Here is a 22,557-nt window from a genome sequence, read left to right as displayed (position 1 = left end):
ACAGCCAAAATAACCGTGCTGGAGTCCGAAGGTGATTGAACAATAAAGGTGCCTTTAATTTTTATTCATATGAGAATCTTGCTGGTGGGAAAAGAAATGTTGTGGGATGTCACTTGATACGCTGCTGAAGTGGGTGTATAGAGCTACATTTCCTTCATTGGTACGTCTACTATCTTCAGGGCCATTGAAATTATTTGGCTGCAGTTTTTTTTCGCTTAATTAAGGATTTGCCACATAATCTTTTCCCAGACATCATTACCATGTGCAAAAATGACCAAATAATGAAATACTATCAAAAAATGGACTGCATTATGTTTCATAATATCTTGCCTCATAATTCATTCAACTTTTAAACATAATTTGTTGCTCCCCTGTCACATAATTTGTTGCTCCCCTGTCACATAATTTGTTGCTCCCCTGTCACATAATTTGTTGCTCCCCTGTCACATAATTTGTTGCTCCCCTGTCACATAATTTGTTGCTCCCCTGTCACATAATTCGTTGCTCCCCTGTCACATAATTTGTTGCTCCACTGTCACATAATTTGTTGCTCCCCTGTCACATAATTTGTTGCTCCCCTGTCACATAATTTGTTGCTCCCCTGTCTCATAATTTGTTGCTCCCCTGTCTCATAATTCGTTGCTCCCCTGTCACATGTTTCAGTGACCCTGTCAACTTGATTTTTCGGTATGGATACCCATTCTAATTGTTTTACATGCATTTGTAACTCGTTCAGTGCCAGAAGTAATTAAGCCTTGTACGCACCAGTAATTAAATTTAGTTGGTATCTGGAGGTACTACTAGTCATGGCATTTTCTTTGAGCTGATTTTTAGGCTTTGGTGAGTGTAGGATACGGTTTCAGAGGCGGGCCTATCATCGTGTTGTGAAGTAGCCTTTATTAGAAAAGGAGGTTAGGGTGGTCGTCAATACTCCCACCTACTGATCGAAAGGCATAGCCACTTCCCAACCCTTCCGTCCCAAGCAGGACTCCTGATTTCTCTCTCTCTCTCTCTCTCTCTCTCTCTCTCTCTCTCTCTCTCTCTCTCTCTCTCTCTCTCTCTCTCTCTCTCTCTCTCTCTCTCTCTCTCTCTCTCTCTCTCTCTCGTTGTTGTTGATCTGAATCTGACAGTTGCTCCGCTGTCAGATTCCTTCTCAGCCTCGGGGGCTTCATTCAAACCCCCGGCAGGCCCTTGGCCAGGTTTCCACATATCAATGTTGCTAGTATGGCTGCTCCTGAGAAAGAGGTTGACCGATCAGCCACCTGTGGAGCTCTTCTGGCAGGAAGTGAGGATAACACTGTAGGAAGGTGGATATCTGACTATGGTTGCCCCCAACTTTTTGCCTAGTGTTTTGCTGGTTTTCGACATAGTTGGCCTGGGATCCTGCTATCCAGGACCCCAGGCTTCCTGCTCTCTCTGTTAAAATGGACTCCATGTTCCTTAGGTACAGATCTAATTGGTATTGGGTCACTCTTGTAAGTCCTTTTACAGTGTACCATACGTACCCAGGCCATAAGTGCACCCAAGGCCTACCAGGGGCTGCAGCATGTATTATGCCACCCCTGGCTGGCCATCCAAAACTGACACAACTGGCTGCTAACACAGCTGGGGCAAGGTGGTGTAATCACTCTTCGCTTTAGATATAGTATACCTATATCTAACCCTAAAATGGACACATATACTCCTATAATTAACTCCTATGCTATCCTTAACAATCCTGGAGGCAGAGTGCTTGGAATTATGTGAGATGGTGCTCTAGCATGAGCTGAGCCTGTCTGCAGCTTTCGGAACCAAGTCCTTTAGCTGTTTCCATGATAACGCTATACCATATACTCTTAAATGCATTATAATCCCTGTGGTTATTGCTAACTTTGGCATAGCATTGTCAAAACATGTCGAGTAGGTGTCATACGAATTGGAATACTACCCCCTCGCCAATTCTGGCGACGGGGTAGCATTCCACCCTTTTAGAGGGACACGACATGTATGTAACTGTGAACCCCGGTTAAAGTTAACTCGAGCCTCAGCATCACAAAATGGATGCTGCCACCACAGACACAAGTATGACCTCCTGCTGCTGGGAGTCCTTCCAGCGAGGGAGGCTTGGACAAAGGGCTTCCTGCCTTGGGAGGTGCTAGCACCACCTCAGACAGGATTTTGTGTATTGAGGGTAGGACAGGCTGAAAGGAATGAGACATCCATGGGGCACACAAGGTGTCCCTATGCATACCCCGGTTCAAACCAGTTGCTGGGGCACTCCAGCCCCAGCTCTGGCGCGAAATCCGGACAAAGGATAGGGGGTGTAACCACCCCCCTTCCTGGTCCCACCCATAGGAGGGACCTAGTCCTAGTACAGCCCCCTTTAGGAGAATAAAGGTAGGAGCTGGTCCCATTCCAAAGGAGATTAATCCTGATTTGAAACTCTACAAGAAGAAACTCTGGACTTCGACGTTCTGCTCCACAGAAGACTGAAGAAATCTCTCTTGTGGCCAAGGAGTGACCACCCTGCATAAGCAGGCACCATCAAGCTCTCCAGCGGTTCACTTTGTCGTCTTCCCTGGTGGATCCAGACTTCAGAGCCCGACGAGACCCGGACTTCCAGACCTCTCCGACCTCTACCTACATCTGCAGCACAGCTGAGATCCGTGGGTGCGACGAGACACGTTGGACCGGCCATATTGGAGAAACTGCACTTTGCTTCCAGCACAACTTCAGAGGCATCCTCGACGAAGTGCTTTGGGGATTGAGAAGCCCCAGCCCCGAGCAGCTCCTGCACAGAAGATCAGCCCTACAGCATCCACAAGATCTGCGTGGGGCCCTTTTGCTTGATTGCTGCTCGACGCGTTGTCTGGTCACTTGCCGGTTGGCTAGTGGCCTCCTAGACGACGATCCTTGAAATCCACACCGCTGGTCTGGTTGCTCCAGACTGGCCCCTGCTTCCCTGCAAAGGAGAAGCACCCCGGACCCTCCTGGTCCGCACCAGACGCCTTTTCCACTCACCGCGTGGGTTGCCTTTGCCAAGGCCTGTTGACGCCGGATCCGGAACCAACACCGCCGACAGCGAGAGCCTGCGTGGGACAGCTCGTGCCTCCATCCTGGTCATCGAAGACACCTCCTGGTCCACGTGGCTGCAGAGTCAAGCGTCCACTCTTCACCTGATCGCGAGGACAGCATCTGGTTCCTTCCTGGTTCCTGGCCAGTCCCTGGCTAGTGACTGTGAACATTGTCCCCTCTGCTTTCAGGTCTTCATCTTCCTCGATCCACCCTTGGGTCGCTCCGGACATCTTCCTTCTGGCCGCCTGCAGCATCTTTTCTTCCAGGCTCCATAGACTTCAACGCGGAAACCCGACACACTTTGACACCTATGCACCCGCAGCCCGTGGGTGAGGTAACAAGAGCATTTCGGTGCTCAAGGGTAGATTAACTCTCCTAGTGTCCAGATTTCCAGTCGTTTTAGTCCTAGCTAGTCGGAACTGTCTAATACTTGCCTTTTCGTAATTTGTACTGTCCATTGACTTTGTTACGCATTTCGCGTGTGAGTTCACACTCTGCACACGCGTCCCGTGGGCCTCCTGCTACTTACCTAAGGTTATGGTAGTGTAGTCCCAGCGATCCTACAGCCTCTGGACAGCTCCATTCCTTCTATCGATTTTCTTATACCACTTGTTTAGTATATGGTTTGACGTACCCCTAGGGCACCATTGTAATTTGTGCAACTTAAACGTATTTTTCCCAAGAGTCTTGTCATATGCTTAGCCCTCTGATCTCCTAAAGAGTTCAGAGGTGTTTGTTAGTAATAAATATATTGGTTATTTTCATAACAACCTGTGTGGTGTCCTTTCATTTGGTATTCAAGGGGTTATATGTGGTAAAACAGCTGGCTTCACATGCCAAAAGAGTTTAGCCTAAGACTGCTTTGTCCATGCTACCATTAGGATAGCTGGTCTATAAGGTTGACTTACAACCAATCACCATAAGGGTTGTTTGGACTGATACAAGGTGATCACTAGAACTAGTGAGCATCATATATCAGGCCAACTTCTCACAAACACCTTCCTCCCTCTGAAAAGTCAGAACCCAACAACCTTTGTATACAGATCCCTAATATGTAACATAGGCGCTGGAAGTAGGTTTGAAGGGGGTGCTGTAGCACCGCCAAAATAACCGTGCTGGAGTCCGAAGGTGATTGAACAATAAAGGTGCCTTTAATTTGTATTCATATGAGAATCTTGCTGGTGGGAAAAGAAATGTTGTGGGATGTCACTTGATACGCTGCTGAAGTGGGTGTATAGAGCTGCGTTTCCTTCATTGGTACGTCTACTATCTTCAGGGCCATTGAAATTATTTGGCTGCATTTTTTTTTCTCTTAATTAAGGATTTGCCACATAATCTTTGCCCCGACATCATTACCATGTGCAAAAATGACCAAATAATGAAATACTATCAAAAAATGGACTGCATTATGTTTCATAATATCTTGCCTCATAATTCATTCAACTTTTAAACATAATTCGTTACTCCCCTGTCTCATAATTCGTTGCTCTGTCGGTGTGTTGCTCTGTCTGTGTGTGTGTTGCTCTGTCTGTGTGTGTGTTGCTCTGTCTGTGTGTGTGTTGCTCTGTCTGTGTGTGTGTGTTGCTCTGTCTGTGTGTGTGTGTTGCTCTGTCTGTGTGTGTGTGTTGCTCTGTCTGTGTGTGTGGCTCTGTCTGTGTGTGTGGCCATGTGTGTGTGTGGCTCTGTGTGTGTGTGCAAATGCAATAGGTCTCGCATTTGTGAGAGATTAAGCTATTGGCATTGTAAATGACAATGCCATTTATTTATCTGCTTTCAAAACCAACACATAAATACAAAATTTGTCATTTACAATGCCAATAGCTCAAACTTTTACAAAGGCGAAACCGTTGCATTGTAAATGCTTGTTAAAGGTAGCTGGCACCTTGGTGAGAAGGCTTGTTTCTTCTTTAGTTCTCTGATATCTGTTCCACAGCACTTGAGACCCCCCTCCCCTGTGAGTGGGCTGTAGACCCCTGTTATGGCAGTCTGACTAATAATTAGAACACAGGTGCATTTACCTTGCTAGCATTAGGTCCCAGATCACATTAGTTGCTTGCTGAAGTGGGCCCAAGCAACAGGAGAGATGGGGTTGCTAATGCTGCTTTTTTTTGGTATTGTTAACAGAAAGCCTGCTTTGGGCATCTTGCCTAGAAGTAATGGCCCTGCTGAGTGGCCAGAGTAGACAGACTGGTTTGTAGAGCTGTAGATATCTTGCAGCTGCATTAGAGGCTCGGGTCATACTTGCTGTGCCAGTGCTTCTTTGAGCAATGACCCAAGGAAGGGAAAAAAAGAATCAGAGGTGACCCCTTGATTTGGTCATCAAGAGAGATGGGGGGGGGTATGGTGTGGGGTGGGAGCCTTTGTTAAGAAAGGGCCGAAGTGACAGCAAGGCAGTAGCTATCATTCGTGACATAGGTGCAGTGACACTTTTGCCTAGGGGCCTACAGCTTCACAAATTTTCCTTGCTAGCATTAGGGCAGAGGGCGCCCTTGGTGCAAAAAGGGTGACCGCATTCTAGTACCTCATTGTCTTTCAGAAAGAGACCAGACTTGTTTCGAAATAGAAGTGATGGCCAGACATGGTGGGGAAGAAGTGAAAGAAGAGAGAGCCTGCTTCTCAGGGCAAGTCTTCATTAGTGCAGCAGGTGGAGTCCATTGGGCCCACTGCACTCCAATTGTGGGGAGTACCATCAGTGAGTGGAGTCCTCCGGCTTTTTGGCTTTCTGGGGTATCCAGGGAATCACTGCTTGCCTGTCTTTCTTAGTCTGACTCATGAACTCATCTAAATGCGATCTCCTGCCCATATCTAATTAGTCTGCCAGTGAGATAAAGGTATTGCTTATGTATAGGTCTCCCAGAACTTGTTAGTCCTTTAACATAGAGGGGTTCAAAGGTGATGTCAAATTTAGGTTTCGGGATAGCGTCAATATTGTGAGCTTTGCTAGTAGTCTGTGCCAGACCCATACTGAAAAATTTACCTTGTGTATTGCATTTTTGATCCGGACTGGAGTGCTCAGTAACACCCTATTGCAGTCATTGGTGCTCGAAAGCTCTCTCCAGCCCTCTGTGGGACCTGTCGGAAGTCATGGAAGTAGTGGGAGACCGTTTGCTTGCTCTGTTAAATATTATACCTCATAGGTAGGCACTGCAACCCCCCCCCCAGCCTCTATGGTATTTGTACTGTGCCTGCACTCAATCAAGGCTGCTTTCTGACCCGCGCAAGTTTGATCATTAGTGATTTAAGCTGATCAAAGAACTCCTTATTTAAAGGCACGGAAATATTCAGAAATGGGTAAAGTAATTGAGGCAGAAAAACTATCTTCATTACTGCAATCCTACCTGCCATATCAGGTGGCAATGTTATCCATTTCTCTACGTTGGAAGTGATTTTATCCTCTGTCATGCCATATTTCCTATTAACAACCACGGATAGATCATAATGAAACTGTATACCCAGGTATCGAATTGGGGTTTCTTGCCAGTGCAGCAGCTGTGTAAGTATCAGTATCTTGCTGTTCGCTTTCATTGGCATCACATTGGATTTTGACCAATAAATGATCAGTCCGACCAGTTGCCAAACGTCACAATTTCACCTATCATTGATTGCAAATTCACGTCTGTGTTGTTAGCTATTGAAAGAATATAGTTGGCATATAGGGATATTATCCGCTGACTTGTCAAATTGTATGCCCCTGTGTCCGTAAGATTTGTATAGTATGCAAAAGAGGCGTTCACTTGCTAGCGCAAAAATCAAAGGCAACAAGGGGTATCCCTGCTGAATACGCGTTGTAATACTGTAGGGTTAGACATCAGCCCATTGACTCATATTCACTCTGTCGAGTGTTTATATAGGAGTCCTATCCAGTGCACCATCACCCTCCCCAAGCCCATTCTTCTGAGCATTGCCATTACAGCTGACTACTCAACAGAATCAAAATCTTTGACTGCCACCATGTTGCTGTTAGGGTCCAGCTGGTGCATAGCTGTAAAGAGTTCTCAAATTATCTGTTGCTGGGTGGCCCGATATTAACCCAGACTAGTCCGGCAATACCAAACCATGTAATAGTATTAGTCTGCCAGCTAATATTTTAGCCAATATTTTATGGTCTGCATTTGAGCTATAGCGGTCTATATGACCCACAATCCTGTAAGTGCTTGCTTGCCTTTAATAAAATGATGACTTTTGCCTTTAGTAGACGGGGGGGGCGTCAGGTCGGAGTATTCCTTTTAAAACCCACTGGTCAGGCTGTCACTTCTGGGTGCCTTTCCAAATTTCAAGTCTGCAATTACTTTTTTATTATCGTTCTTTGCAGTTGGGTAGCATATATCTCTCTTTCAGCTGACCCGACCCAGCCCAGTGTGGCCTCTTCTAGGTAATGGTTGATATCGTCCATCTGCTTCCTTTATCGGGAGCCATAGAGTGTAGTGTAATCAGCAGAAGTTGTGAGAATATCCAGCCAGTGGTTAAGTATGGCCAGTAATCTCCTCTTGAGGACGAACCATGCACCACTGAATGGAAAGTATTCATGTTTTTCATGATATAGAGTTCCCCATAGATCCAATAGGTTGTGGTGCTGTATGGCTGTCGTCAGTGCTATTGTCTTCCCCAGCTGCTGTCTATCCTGAATGTTAGTGCTGTCTAGCTTGCTATCAAGTGGGATATTGTGGTCAAGCCCCCCAGCCTCACCCCTTGTAATCGTTTGGGGTTTCGGTTTGGCATGATGTGCTATTACCTCAGTGAAAAACTGGGGTATATCATGATTTAGGCCATGTATGTTTACTGTGGCAACATGAACTTAATTCAGCACACCCTGAACTATCAAATAGTGACCTTCTGGATCAGCTACAGCATCTATGTGGTGATATGCTATTCACCTGTAGAACAAGCATTGGCATTGCCAATAGGTCTCGCCTTTGGGACCTTATAAAGTGTTTAGTTATCCAGCACAATATCCTTGGTGCAACTACATCAACTGTTACATGGCTAAACACTTATAAGGTTCCTAAGGCGAGACCTGTTTAGCGTGTAATGTTCCTTACACGCCAAAAAAATACAAACTTTATCAGCAACAGAATGTCTTCATATTGTGACGAAATCACCTGCAATACATCACCTCAAATGCAGTGCTTCAAGCATTGACCCGCAAGCAGAAGTCCACACTGCCTGCATCTGTGCCTTTCTTATTGCGCATTGATTCAGTCATTAACTGCTAAGGTTGGAAGAGAACGCAAGGGAACCTGTGCACAAGCACTAGAGGGTTAGTAGGAGAAAACTGATGATGTAGGGCCAGTCGATCATTGACAGAGTACATAACCTTGCTACAAGCAGCCACCCTGTAGGATAGCATGGCGAGCTTCCGCGAAGCCAGACGGATATAATTACTCAATTCTCAAAAAAGCAATCCTCCTTCACCATTTAAGAGCATCTCTGCAGGCTTTTGTTGTTCGCCAACTCAAAAACAAACAGAAATGAGATAGCCAGACTAATATTTACAGGTCCTAGAACCACGCAGCTCGGGCTGCCACATAAGAGTCCGTGTACTTATCCAGCAACAGAGACCGCAATGTCCTCCCTCCTCAGAGGCTCAAGGGGCCAGAGGCTGCCTGTGATACATTATTCAGCCGGCCCTAATGGTTTCATTTTCAGTTAAGGAACTGTTCCGCGCTAAAAGTAGCCTGCAGGTAACTCAAAGAAAGGACTGCCGTTCGCTTGAACTAGAACACCTTCTTGTACTCTGGCAGCGCAATCATTCAAGGCTTGCTGAACAAACAAAAATCTCAGACCAGCAGGATTAGAAAATGTATTCCGAGGGCTGTACTCTACATCTAAACTCCATCCTGCAACCCAGAGAGCCACCGGAAGCCACAAAGAATGCAGACAGGAATCAGATTCTCTCAGGGACTACACTGCGCCGAAATGTCGGATTATTGCGATGTTTTCACAAGGAATCAGCCAGGGTAATAGCTAGACAAACAGCACCTCTGTGGCTAAATCCTGTGTTTTCCACAGTCACAAGAAAACTGGAAGTTAAGAGCATATGATCCATCCATGCATGCTTCATGGGGAAATTCATTTTAACTTCAAACTTCACAGTGCCTATTTCTGTGCTCCCTGAAAAAAAGATGTATTTCTAAGGATGCTTTTAAAAAGCAACATGGTTAGTGTTAAACGTTCAGTGCTCTTTTTGGGCTGCTAAGTATGGAAAATGTAACAAGCCCAGGTGTTGTGTGTGTACGCGTGCTAAAATAATTTTTTTTTAAAAGCACACGAGGGGTGCACGCGCAATGGGAAAAGTGAAAGCAGGCTGGCAAGTGTTGTGCGATGTATGCGCGCCATGACGCGAGAGGAAAGCCAGATGGCACCTCTGCTCGTCATTGTGCGCGTAATCCCACGCTCTATGCCAGCCGGTCGGACTTTTGAAAGCCCACTCACTAAATGTCTTGCCAGGCAGCGCATGCGCTGGCTCAGGCAAGACCTAAAAAGAACCGCTAACCCTCTCTGGAATAAGCAGTACTGCACAAAGTAGCAATATGGTCCACAGCTTCCAGCTACTCACTCACATTTCTCTTTGACAAGCTGAGTTTCTTGCAATACCAGGGGAGAGGATGTAGCTTAATGGCTAGTGCAGCCGACTTTGGAGCGGGGAAATCAAATTAGAAGTTTTTTTTGTTTGACTCAACATCTGTGATTCTGGGCCAAACACTTAATCTCCCCATGCCTACTATAAATGAATATGTCATTGTATAATGTGTTCATATAAAGTGCTCCAATACCTTTGGGTCTGGCTCTCATGCTATATATAACTGCAAACAAAAAGTAAAGTACAGCTATGTGATGTCTGGTGGTGTACACTAAAACATTAGCATAACTTTTTCCTAAAGTTAAGGGCCCCTCGCGCTCCATGTCGTCAATCAGACGTGTAAGCTCCCACCCCTGTCCATAACAGGATATTGTGACCCTCAAGTATATGTGGGGGGGCTCCCTGCCTGTAGTGATCTAATCGGCTGCATTAAAACATGAACATTCTCCAACATCCCCCCCCCCGCACCGAGTCACATCTTCCCAGAAGTCACCCAGTCTGCCTCCCTGTACATTGAAGCATATGCTCACTTCCCAATTTAGCAATGCTGTGGTGCATCCATATAATGCTAGTCAAGGCTAAGTGTCTCCAGGATCAACGCTGTTGAACTTTTATTGCATCTCCTCTGTCTGTATACATAACTTCCTACCCCATCTAGGGATTTACCAACAGTAGACCTACTATCTCAGCATGGGCGAGTCGAATAACTCGCTCATATCCCGCCCATGGGTTGTAATGTGTTCCTGAGTATATCAAAGGTAGGTGCATCTCCACATCACTGAGGTTCTGCGTGGGGCTGCTATCTCTATCTGGACGATTTTTGGTGCTCTGCTTGAATGTTTATTCAGAAATGCCGCTGCCGCCTGATCGGAAATGAGACAAACTTTACCATCCATGGTCTGATCACCATGCTATCCTGGGCACTATAACCATTACGGAAGCCATAATGGCTAATATACCTAAGCTTAGGCGTGAACCTTTCAAAGCCTGGAAGGATATAGACAGTACCACCTTGAAATCCTGCCTTTCCTCTTAGCCTACACTATCCTCTGACCCTAATATAGCTACCAAGCAATTTCAGCATTGGCTCGGTCTCGCTACTAATTCACTCGTACCGTTAAAACCGGTAACAAGGAATAGATCAACTCCCTCGGCCCCTTGGTTCACTGATGAGTTGAGGGTTCAGAAACAACTATGTAGGAACAAGGAGAGACACTGGCGAAAGTCCTATAACGAAGAAAATAAAATTCGTTACAAAGAGATGCTCGCCAAGTACAAAGTAATGATTACAGAGGCCAAGAAGAAGTATTATAGCGATTGCATAGAGCAAGCCAAGAACTCAACAAAACAGCTCTATGACCCCACCAAGCAGCTAGCCGGACACTCTTCAGATTTATATCCCCCCCCCCCATCTCAATCCCTCTGTGATGCACTAGGCACCTTTTTCTTCACAAAGGTCAACAATATTTATACTGCATTTTCTGCCAAAACGGATATCATTAAATCTTCAATATACCCGCATTTCACCTCTTCTACGGTCTTTTTTACACAATTTAAAGACATCACTGAGCTCCAAATAGCGGACATTACATCTTCGATCAAATCCGGATCAGCTTTAGATCCATGCCCTTTCAATATTCTCCCCCCAGTAATGGATGTCTTAATACCTGCCATCACTCACATCTGCAATCTTATGTTCAGAAATGGAATTTATCCAGATATTCTGAAAAAAACCCTCCTTAAACCACTCCTTAAGAAGCCTAATCTGGATAAAACTGACCTGAAAAATTATCGTCCGATAGCCAGTCTTCCATTCTTGGCAAAAGTGGCGGAAAAAGCCATGAATTTACAGTTATCCGAATTTATCGAGGAACACCACCTACTCGATGACACCCAATTCGGGTTCCGTAGATTTCATGGTACTGAAACCGCCTTGATCAAGGCAGCGAATGACATTAGAGTCATCCGAGATCAGGGTGGAACAGCACTGTTGGTGCTACTCGATTTATCTGCTGCTTTCGACACGGTCGACCACTCCTTGGTCGACCGTGTCAAAAAAATGGGCATCCAACATGCAGCCAAAGATCTACTGGCCTCCTTTCTTTCAGGCAGGAGTCAGGCCGTTACATTGGGATCCTTACACTCAACCAACCTGTCTCTGCCATGTGGGGTACCACAAGGCTCATCCCGAAGTTCGACACTGTTTAATATATACGTGTCGGACCTAGCCAACATCATTCGAGCATATGGGATGAGCCTTACCTCATATGCAGACGACACTCAGTTGGTCCTGTCCATCAGAAACAATGGACACAAAATGGCCGAGAGTTTCAAGGACTGTATGTTGGCAATTGGAGACTGGATGTCCTCCAATTGCTTAAAACTCAATTAGGATAAAACCGAGGTGGTCATCTTTGGACAATCCAAGCTGGTCACCTAAATGGTGTCCTGCATCATTTGGAACTGTGCCCAAGCCAACGCCCAAGGTAAGAAACCTGGGAGTAATCTTTGACGACCAACTCAACTTTGTTGCCCACGCTAACCAGGTAGCCTCCTCGGCGTTTCATAAATTACGTCTAATTAGGAAAATAACCCCTTTCCTACCTGAAACTGCCGTGAAAACTCTGGTAAGTTCCCTAGTGCTGTCCACTCTGGATTATTGTAATGGCCTCTTTGTAAACTCCCAGATTAGGGTAGTCGATAAAATGCAAACAATACAAAACGCGGCTGCAAGACTGATTGCCAGAATTCCTAAACACATGTCTGTTACAGATACTATCAGGACCCTACACTGGCTTCCTATCAGAACCAGGGTCAAGTTTAAAGCGCTTTGTATTGTGTATAAAGCTCTCCATGGACAAGGACCTCAGTTCCTCAAAAAACAATTAACCCTCTACTGTACTTCGAGGATTCTGCGATCCTCTACTCTGAATGACTTAGTGGTGCCTCGCACTAAAACGGTCTCCTGGGGAGACCGTCGATTCCTGGTTTCTGCCCCAAAACTATGGAATACTCTCCCTCAGTCAATTCGAACCTGCACCACTCTTTGGTCCTTCCGTAAACTTTTAAAAACCTGGCTTTTTAACAATTAATCTGTCCCCTTCTGCTTTACATACTCAGTGGAGATTCTGTTGCAATGCTATAGCGCCGAGACGCCTTCGGGCATTTGTTCGCGCTTTACCAAATTTCATAAATAAATAAATAAATCCAGGGTGAAGAGAAACCATGCTGGGTATATCATGGCATATCCTACGTCCATCTCGCCCAGTCGTTTTTAATTGGTGCAATTTTGCGACGGGTATGTCCACATAATTGACGTAGGTCAGGTGATTTATTCTTCCAGCAGAGGACTTTTGATCTTGAGATTAAAGGCACGCAGAAAATATAAAATTGGGACCAGTTACTACCTAAGTCAGAGGCTAATTTTGCCACACTGATGTTACCAATTTGACGAGGGTATTGAATGTTGGTTTGTTAGTGTGGCAAACATCCAAATAAACAAACATATAACTGCTTCGAAATGCTTGGGTATACTGTAAACCTATATTAGTTAAAACAACTTTGTGACGTTTGTAAAATATAGGCTGTTAGAGTAAATAAATTTGGCATTGAACATGACATGAGTGATCTGAGTTGCTTGTGTCTTGAATTAATCTTTACTTCCTCATCCCTTCCGTCACCAGTCCTTAACTGGGCGGACCTCTTAACTTAATGTTGCTGAAACATTTCAGGTGCACACAGACCATAAATGACAAATGAAAGAATAACAAGCATTTGCAATACAATAGGTCTCACATTAGGAAAGTTTGAGCTATTGGTATTGTAAATGACACATTTTTTTTCTGTGTTGGTTTTGAAAACAGCAAAATAGCTTTGTCATTTACAATGCCAATAGTTTTAACTTTCGCAAATGTGACACCTATAGGCTTTGTAATGCAATATGTGTTGTATTTACGTGACTTAGATGTATTGATATTACAAATAACAATGGCTTTTATTTATTTTTTAATAATTAATACTTCAATAAAAGCTATTGTAATTTATAATGGCAATAGCTTAAACTTTTGTAAATTACTTTTATGAAGATTATGTTCAGTGTATTTTATTGTGACGAAAATCCAAAAACAGAAGTGAAATATTAACATCTTTTTGTGACACTTGTAATAAAGCTTGAAACATTGAGAGAACATATTTGAACCAGTTGTTGTTGAATGGTTGCACAGATTGATGCTGTGGTGGCACTGAGTGATGTTGTGGTGGCGACGAGTGATGCTGTGGCGTTCATTGATGCTGTGGTAGCACATAGTGATGTTGTGGTGCCCCTGAGTGATGCTCTGGTGGTGCTGAGTGATGCTCTGGTGGTGCTGAGTGATGCTGTGGAGATGAGATACATAGAGAGCGGCGGGTGGAGTGAGGGCGGCGGGTGGAGTGAGGGCGGCGGGTGGTGCTGATTTGCATATAGCCATTGTCTGACCTAGAGTGGTGTGGAGTGCAAAAAAACTATGGATTTAGGCCCAGATCTTTGTACTGGGGTGAATGTAAGACATTGTTCTGCATTCTGTCCATCAACTGTGTTTTTTGCAATCTTTATAAAAAAAGAGCATGGCAATGGGGATTTAAAATTGGTTTGGATTGTGACTTTTCAGAAAGAGTACTGCTTTAGCCCAAGGTCCTCTTTGTAATGAGGGAATTCCTTAGTGATTTGCAATATCCTTATATCGTAGTCCATACTTCATCCCATATTTTTTTACATGCCTTACTAATAATATACAAAGGCTGTGTTATTGTCAATGAATGCCATCTTAGGCCTCTAGTGATATTTACATACCACTTTCGTTGGCCACATTGTTTACCTCGTCCAATTGTTTGTCATATCAATACTTTAATGGCATTAGCTGACTGCAATGCACAGTTAGCCAGTTTAAACCCTTTATGTATATATCCATTACAGATAATCAGAGCATATACGAGCTGTTCGACAACCAATGTGCTAGAGAATATAGTATTTAAGTTAAAGCCGTAGTTAGGACATGGACAGGCTAGAATTCACTTGTCACTATAGCGCCCTTCTATAGATCTTTGCAAACCAGGAGTTGCCTCCAGGTAGCAAAGGCTGCATAGACTAGATAAGCCAGTTTATACGACCAAGGCGCATAATTTAGTGTACCGACTAAATTTCTGCTTCTGGTTTCTGCGTTTTTGTATGTCTCTAGTTGCTTAACAGTACCCTTATTTCAAATTAAATCATTTCAAGTAAAGTTATAATCGAAAGCCAATTCGGTTGTAAAACATCTAGATAACCAGAGCAGTAGCTACGGCCGGTAAGATCACATGCAGTCACCCAGTAAGAAAGCAGCATTCCCGGTGAAGGGGCTGGGGGCACCTCCCAGCTGACTCTTCGCCAGAGTCCTCGTGCTTTCAAGGCACTGTGATATATGGTAAAAAGAGTCTGCCGGTGACTCGTGCCTTCTAGCCTGAATGTCTGGCCTCATGCAGAAAGTGAGATTGTGCAAAGAAAGTGCATTATGTAAACCTCTATTAACTTGTGCGCCCGCAGGCTGCCTTCTTTCCTGCAGCATTCTTAGTAGTGAGTGACTTGGCGGAAGTGATTCAAAGGGCAGTTGAGGGGTGGGGCTATATAAGATCTCCTCCACTGCATGCCCCAGAGCCGAACCCTGCTTGGTGTACACTTAAGAACTCCCTGCGGTCTCACATGAGGGGACCTGGTATCTTAAGTTGCGTTGCTTTGGGAGGCAAGATTTTTTAAAAAGCGCCATTCTGAGAGAAAGGCGTGCGCCGCCTTGTTGCAAGTGAAAGGTGCTGAAAATAAACATAAGCAGCGGCGCTACTGCTGAAGCGCAAGTGTGGACCCGGTTAAAAAACCATGAGTAATTGAAATTTAAGGGAGCCTGCTGCGAGGAAAAAAAGCCTCGCCCACCATTGTTTGTATGCGCCGTGCCTTTGCTCAAACATGAAGCACGGCGCCCAGGTGATGAGTGAATGCCCCCAGAGCCTAACCCTGCTTGGTGTACATGTCTCATGGGGGGTGTGGGATCTTAAGTTGCGTTGTTGTGGGAGGCAAGTTAAAAAAAAAAAAAAGCCCAGCCATACTGAAAGAAAGACGTGTGCTACCTTGTTGAAAGTGAAAGGTGCTGAAAATAAACAGAAGCAGCGGCGCCACTGCTGAAGCGCAAGTTTGGAGCTGGTTAAAACTAGCTCTCGGCATTGCGAGGTGGGGGCGGGAGAGCGACATTATGGGCAAACATAGAATGAGGTGAAGCAAGGCAAGTTGAGTGATAGAGACAGGCAAAGAAAGGCAAGTTAAGAAAAATAAAGCCAAAAGAAAGATGGCAATAGCAATAAACAACAAGAGAGCGATTTGAAAGAGAAAGGCAGGGTACGGCAGAACAAGACAGAAAGAGATAGGGAGAGAGGCAGGGAATTAAAGTTTGAGGGAGTAAGTGAAAGAAATGTAGGAAGAGAAAGACACGGTGGGGGAAAGTAGGAATATGCAGGAGGAAAGAGGGGGAGACGTGCAGATATAAAGAAAAAGACAGGTAGAGGCAGAGAGCATGGACGAAAGATCGAGAGAAAAAGAAACAAAATGCTCAAACATAACAAGCTCTCTGCATTGCGTGGTGGCGGCGGGGGAGCGGCATTGCGTGGCGGGGTGCGGCTTCCTTCGAAGTCTGATGGGGGGTGGGGCGGGTTGAGCGGCCTCTTTTGAAGTCTGATGCCGATGCTCAGACAAATGGATGGTGTACAGTGTGGCTGGCGATATGCACATGCCTGGCTCTCATGAACTGTAGCCGATCCGCAGTTTGGGTAGACTTTTGAAAGCCTTACTATAATCTCAACAAACAAGCATTGCTAAAGCAATGCTGTAGTCGAGACCTAAAAAGGGGCGGAGAAAAGGAAATACAAGACTGGCAATGTGGCGCCACATTTATCTGCAGCAGCATTTTAGCCTTTTGGGAGTACACAAATTAGAGAATAGGAAGGATATTTAGAAAATATCGGTGTTAAGCATGAACATGGTAAGTCGACCTTCTTAGAGCAGGAAAGGTTGTCAGAGGTCTGTAGGTCACTCTATACCTGTCATCATGCTACCCCTATTTGGGCTGTTGGAGAGTACTACAGAGTTCAAATTGACTATTTGTGCTATAGGAGGAGTGATCAAGGACTGTCATTAAGTCCACAATTCCTAAAGAGCTAGGAGAGTTGAGCAAATCTGTGGACTACATAGGGCTTCTAGTTGATGCTACAAGTAAGGAAAGGGACAACATTTGGGTGTTGTCCAAAGTGAACTGTTTTGCCATCACTTGTTCTGAAATCTTGGTCAAATCGAAAGCCCTGTGTGAATGTCAGTTGATATTCACCTTTGTGGGTCTCAAGTCTCCCATGTGAAAAGGAGTACCCCTCACCCCCCATTAGGTTTGAGAGGAGATGTCTCTGCGTTAAGCTTTGTGAATGTGTGCATGCCTGGTAGAACTGTGTGTGGTAAGCCCATTAATGAGGTTTATGCTATCACTTGCTGGTGCATGTATGTTGAGAGCTGTGTGGGAGGTTTGTATCAAGGCTCTTAAAGTTGTGGACACCTACTATATCCCTGTTCTTCTTTCTTTGCTAGCGGTGAGCCTCTTCCAAACTGTCCCACACCCTCAGATCGGACGTCCCGGACGATTCCCCAACCAAGCGAAGGGCCGATATAACCAAGAAATTAGCAGATGGTGAGTGACTTATGCAATGGTCCATACCGGTGAGAAGGGGCTCAGCTGAAATTAGGAGTAGGAGTAGGAGGATCAGACAGGCAGCCCAACAGGAGATGAAAAACCAGTCATAAGCCTACCGATTGTGATTAACTGACTTTTACCATGAAATTGCTTTTTAACTGTTTTTAATGGAATTTTATGTTTTGATACTATTTTAAAAGAAACAAAAATTTGTATAGTATTCTTTTATGATTTGTAATAATCGAATATAGTGGTTTTGAACTTGAACTTGAGCTTAATGGTACACATTTGTGATATTGTTCGGTTATTTTTTTGACAAGTCTTTTTTTGTTTAGTTTATTTCCATTTTATAGCTGCAGCAGAATTTCTTTCAGGTGACCTAGTGAGCATTAATTTCCAAGGATAATTGGCGCAAGTGCGGATTGTCGGTCTCTGTACTGTCTAGATATAACAGTGTGAAAGGTCATGGGAAGTTGACAGAGCAGGAAGGTGCAGGTGACTAATGAATGCCAGTGTTGAGCTTTGCTCGCCTGACTGGGGTCAGGAGGATGCAGTTGTCTGTTTTGTAGCTACTCTTTATAATTGCTTTCTTGTTTGGGTGACAGGAAGATGCAATCTAAATGGCTGGGGGTGTTTCAAGGCCTTTCCTGGTTTTGAGGGGTAAGTTGTATGCAGGGGAATGCTCTTCTGCAGTCACATTTTAACTTACATTTTCAATTCTGTGCAGGGATGATTTGCAAAGGGGGGCAGACTTCGACTCCAAGAAACGTAAGCAGCGAATTGTCAGCCAGCAGGGAACCGTCAAAAAGCCACGTCATGAACGCCCTTTTTACCGGGTTCCGTTTGCTCGACACGGAGTCTGTAGGTGAGACATTTCTACGTTCAGCATTCACAGAGGAAGGTGTATTCTCCAAAGTCTCTACAACAAAACATCAGTTTGCACACTCGTTTAGCAAAATTGTGGATGGACATTCATATGTGGGAGGTTTTTGCAGGGGAATTGTGGTGGAGGGAACATGTGGCTTTTGTATCTGGTCCATCTTTCTGCTCTTCCATTCATAGCCCATTCTGCGACACCATCGAGATTATGAGGCGGTACCGCAATGTAGTGATTCCCAAGGACTTCTTTGATGTGCAGCTCAACTGGCAGGACTCCTTTCCCCTCTCCCAACCTCTAAGCTTGAAGTATCCCTGCCGTTTCCAGATCAACGAGGGGGGCGAAGTGGCCGCAGAGACCGATGATGTGGGTACAAGTGATCAGCCGCCCTCAGATTCAGACACAGCTTTCAGTGCCAAGGTAAGCTTACTAGACCCAGTGCCCATCTGTTTTGTGGTAGTTCTATTGGCATCCTCTTTTATCCTTGTGATAAATTCTGCACCTGCTGCTTTAATTTTGGTATGTAAGCGAATTTCTTTGGCTAGTAAATAAAATACGAGCTGTGCTCACACTGATTGATGCAGTCCTTTACATAATTATGCCACACTATCTAGAAAATAAATCTCCATGCTAGTAGATTTTGTGCCCCACTTTGAGCTCTAACACTGATTATTTTTAAATTCACAAACTTTTAATAATTTTATCTTCTCATTTCAGCTCCGTGCCTGCTCTGGCCAGCCACGGAGTACTTTTTCTTTGTTTGGTTTTTGCCGGTCATGTTACCTTCTGTTTTCTTTGTTGTGCCTTGCTTTCTGTTCTGTCCTTGAGCAATGTGGAGAACTGTCTATAGTACCTGCTTCTTTTGTATACCTTCCTAGGTGCTGTTGATATCTTCTCCGGGGATCGAGGAGTTCTATCGTACATGCCTCCAGTTTATAGAGGATCCAAACAGCTGGATTGAGAACTTGGAGCACCCAAGCAAACAAATACAGGTGAGAAGAACCCTGTGGCAGGCAGTATGAGTAAGAACGTCTTCTAATGGGTCCGCAAACGTGAGGGGGCCCCTCAAGTAATTAAGTCCACCAAGTGTGTAACTATAGGAGAATGGGGCAAAAAAAAAAGCAATACAGTGACTTTGAGGAAGGGCATGCAGGGAAGCAGAGGGAGCAGGAGGTGGAGGGCGACCTGTAGGGTTCACCTACCTATTTTGAGAGATCAAATATAGCACAGTGTGCCCCCAGGGGGCAAATCTAGGAGAGTAGGCACTAGAGGGAGCAAATTTAGGTCTGCTGCCCATAGACACAGCAAATGCAGGTGAATGAGCCACTAATGCAGCCAATCCAGGTGAACAAGCCACAGATGAGGTGGAGCCCTAGTGGGCGAATGTACCACAGGTGAACTCAATCCAGGGAGCATACCAAAAATAGAGCAGATCCAGATAAACATGTCTTCACATATAGTGGCATTTGGCAACCGGGGATGCACATAAATATGTGTTCGAGGCATGTGGGCTGCTGAATTGATATCTGTGCATAGATCGCGCCTAGTGTTGGGTCCGGATGATTGCACACTGTTGTCCTGGAAGAGTCTTCAAAGTATCACGAGATAGGTGGCTCCTCCCCCGGACTACAGTGTGCATGGGCATCCTCTCCATCCTCAGATTGTTTTTTTCCGCCATTGGGTTCGGATGTACTTTTCTTTACTCAAGTTCGGAAACTTTTCTAAAGGCCAAAAGGCCTTTGGGGTCATCGGTTTTGTTTCGATCGGTGCAGAGTTCTTGTTCCAGTTCTTCTTGAGCAGGAAGTCGAAGAGAGCCGCGTGGCCTTTTTGACACCGGAGGCCCGATCGTCGATGGAACGGAGCCCGTTCAAACGATGCCCCCCTCTGTAACTCAAAGTACCCGCACATCGATGTGCACCCGGTGTGCAACAAGTGCTTATCACCAGAGCACGATGAGAACAACTGTCTAGCTTGTGCTCGATTCGGGTCGAAGAAGACGCTTAGACTCCGACGCGCTGCGAGCCAAACTGTGTCGAAGCCACCGCCCGACCCGGTGAATATCTTAGACGATGAGGTCGTCGAGACTGAGGATCCAGAACAGCAGTCGGATCCCGGTACGGAGCATGACTCCAACTATTATGAAGACGACAAAGACAACGTCGAAGATGAAAACGTCGTTGAGGTAAGGGACGACGTATCCCCCATCGGAGCCGTTGATGGCGACTCGAGCTATGAACCAGGCCCAAAACAGACACTCCAAGACTTCCAAGGGCTCAGGTCGAGGCATCGCCGGAAGGCCTTAGCCAAGATCATGAAGAGCATTCTATAGCCCAGCGTCAAGGCCTGGCTAAAAATATATCACATGAGCCATCGGTTCAAATACTTAAAACGAAACCGAAAGCCATTGAGTCAAAAACAAAACCGAAACTGCTGAAAACAGTCGTTGTGTCGAAAAGCTCGAACCCATCGGAGTCGACGAAGAAAAAAGGTGTTGACAACCCTGCGGGGTCCAAAGTAAAGAGTGTTGAACCGAAGATCGGTGCGCTGAAGTCCACCATTAAAACCAAGCACGTCGAACTGAAGAAGTAGACGTCGACGGACAGCAACACAAACACGGGATTCGAGTCTCGGAAGGTTCTCGATCCGAAGCATCAAGTCAACAGGCCACAGCTCGTCAAAGGCCTCGAGTCGAAATCCAAAAGTGCCTCTAAGGACCACGTCGAGTCGAGGCAGAAGAGCGCGCCTCCAAAGCTACAGGCACCGAAGTCGACGCAGGGCCAAAAACTTATTGGCGAAAAGGCAAAGTGGGTCGGGCTTACATCGACGCCGGCCCCGAAGAAGGTCAGTCTGTCTACAGACAATATGCCACCGATAAAATTCGGACTGCCCCCGACTGCACGCCCCAAGGCGCTCGATCCGAAACCTGGGGTCGAAACACCCAAAAAGGATCATTGGGAAAAAGGAGTCATCCTCTACTAGAGGACGTTATGTACCAAGAGCCCTCATATGATGACCAGTCGAAGCTACATATCGACTCCGAATCTGGTAGACTTACTTATACAGCAACACTTTGGACAGTGGACCTGTCAAGTAAGAAAAGGCACCAATCCTAAGTTCACTACACAAGTTAGTCTTCAAATTCTAGCGTGCTATTTCCAAATGCCCCCTGTCCTAAGAGCATCACCCAAACCTGGGGTAAAAAGTCAATTTTTTGTCCAATATGGAAAAGCACCGCTTTGTGAGTCAATCCCATCCAAATCGAAGAGACTAGACTACTTTCTTAGTGTCTTCACACACAGACGCTGAGACTTGATATGAATTTTCAAGATCATTTAATGTTCCGTTTTAGGAAAAAAGCCAGCCAACGCGTTTCGTTCTGAAAACAGAACTTCTTCAGGGCTGAAAGTTTAAAAACATATAAAATGACAATGTAGGTGCTATACAAGACAACACAAAAGGAATATATAAACTTCTGTAGTAGGGGATCTCTGTGTATAGTCATAATCTAGTGAATAGTCCCGCCCATGTGCGGTGACCCCGGAGCAATCAAAAATAATCTCTTAAAGTGTCAAAAAAATGCAGAACTGCACAGACACTTAAGAGAGAATTTAAAGACAGAATGCAGCCTATAACCAGGCTACACTGTCCAGTACTTCAACTAGAAATTCCACCAAAAATCAACAAACAGCAAAGCCTGTCCAGATTTCCCTTGCCTTAGCAGCAAAAGCCCTCTGGAATGATGGAGAGGAAGACATGGTCAGACAAGCCCCATAGGCTGCTATTATGTGGCTCAAAACAGGATACTGTGCCTTTAAGAGAACTTTCCAGAACTTCACAGTATCCCAGAATGCACTGCAGGTCCCTTTTTACTTTCAGTTCTTTTTTCCGGCTCCTGCAAGCAGGACCCCGGAGCATTGAGCTCTCCCTTTTTAAGGGTTTTTGGTGATTTTTCACTACTTTTCTCAAAGTTAAGTGCTTTATTGTACTTTGGTGCCTTTCTCCTTGGTTCTTGCACTCTGTTTTTTGTCGAATATGCCTGCATTATTCGATAAATGCCCGGAGTGCTCCAGGAAGAAGGCCAAATCGGATCCCCATGAGGTGTGTATCCTCTGCCTTTCATCTTCCCATGTCCCAGAGGAGTGTGTGATCTGTCAAGGCTTCTCTGGCAGGACCCTGAAGGACAGAAAAAAGATCAGACTTCTGGGCCTCGAAGAAAGAAGAATGAAGGCACAAGGTGGGTCTGGAGGGGCTTCATCTGCCCATGCTGAGGCGCTCCCCAGGGGCAGGAAGGCCAGCAAACGTCGCCATTCTCC

General features: G+C 45.3%; 1 protein-coding gene across 3 annotated transcripts in view; it reads left to right on the top strand.

The window, feature by feature from the left end:
• CCAR2 (cell cycle and apoptosis regulator 2) overlaps positions 1–22,557 on the top strand; it is a 405,097-nt gene that overhangs the window by 162,945 nt on the left and 219,595 nt on the right. For all 3 annotated transcript variants that reach the window (XM_086943621.1, XM_086943620.1, XM_086943622.1), the window contains 4 exons: positions 17,265–17,364; positions 18,095–18,232; positions 18,430–18,664; positions 19,123–19,236. In XM_086943621.1, the coding sequence (XP_086799747.1) occupies positions 17,265–17,364; positions 18,095–18,232; positions 18,430–18,664; positions 19,123–19,236 (587 nt within the window). The remainder of the gene's footprint in view (positions 1–17,264; positions 17,365–18,094; positions 18,233–18,429; positions 18,665–19,122; positions 19,237–22,557) is intronic.

Source organism: Lissotriton vulgaris, chromosome 11, assembly GCF_964263255.1.
Source record: "Lissotriton vulgaris chromosome 11, aLisVul1.2, whole genome shotgun sequence".
Lineage (NCBI taxonomy): Eukaryota > Metazoa > Chordata > Amphibia > Caudata > Salamandridae > Lissotriton > Lissotriton vulgaris.
Note: the sequence above shows the minus strand (reverse complement) of the source record. Positions and strands in the feature narration are given on the sequence as shown.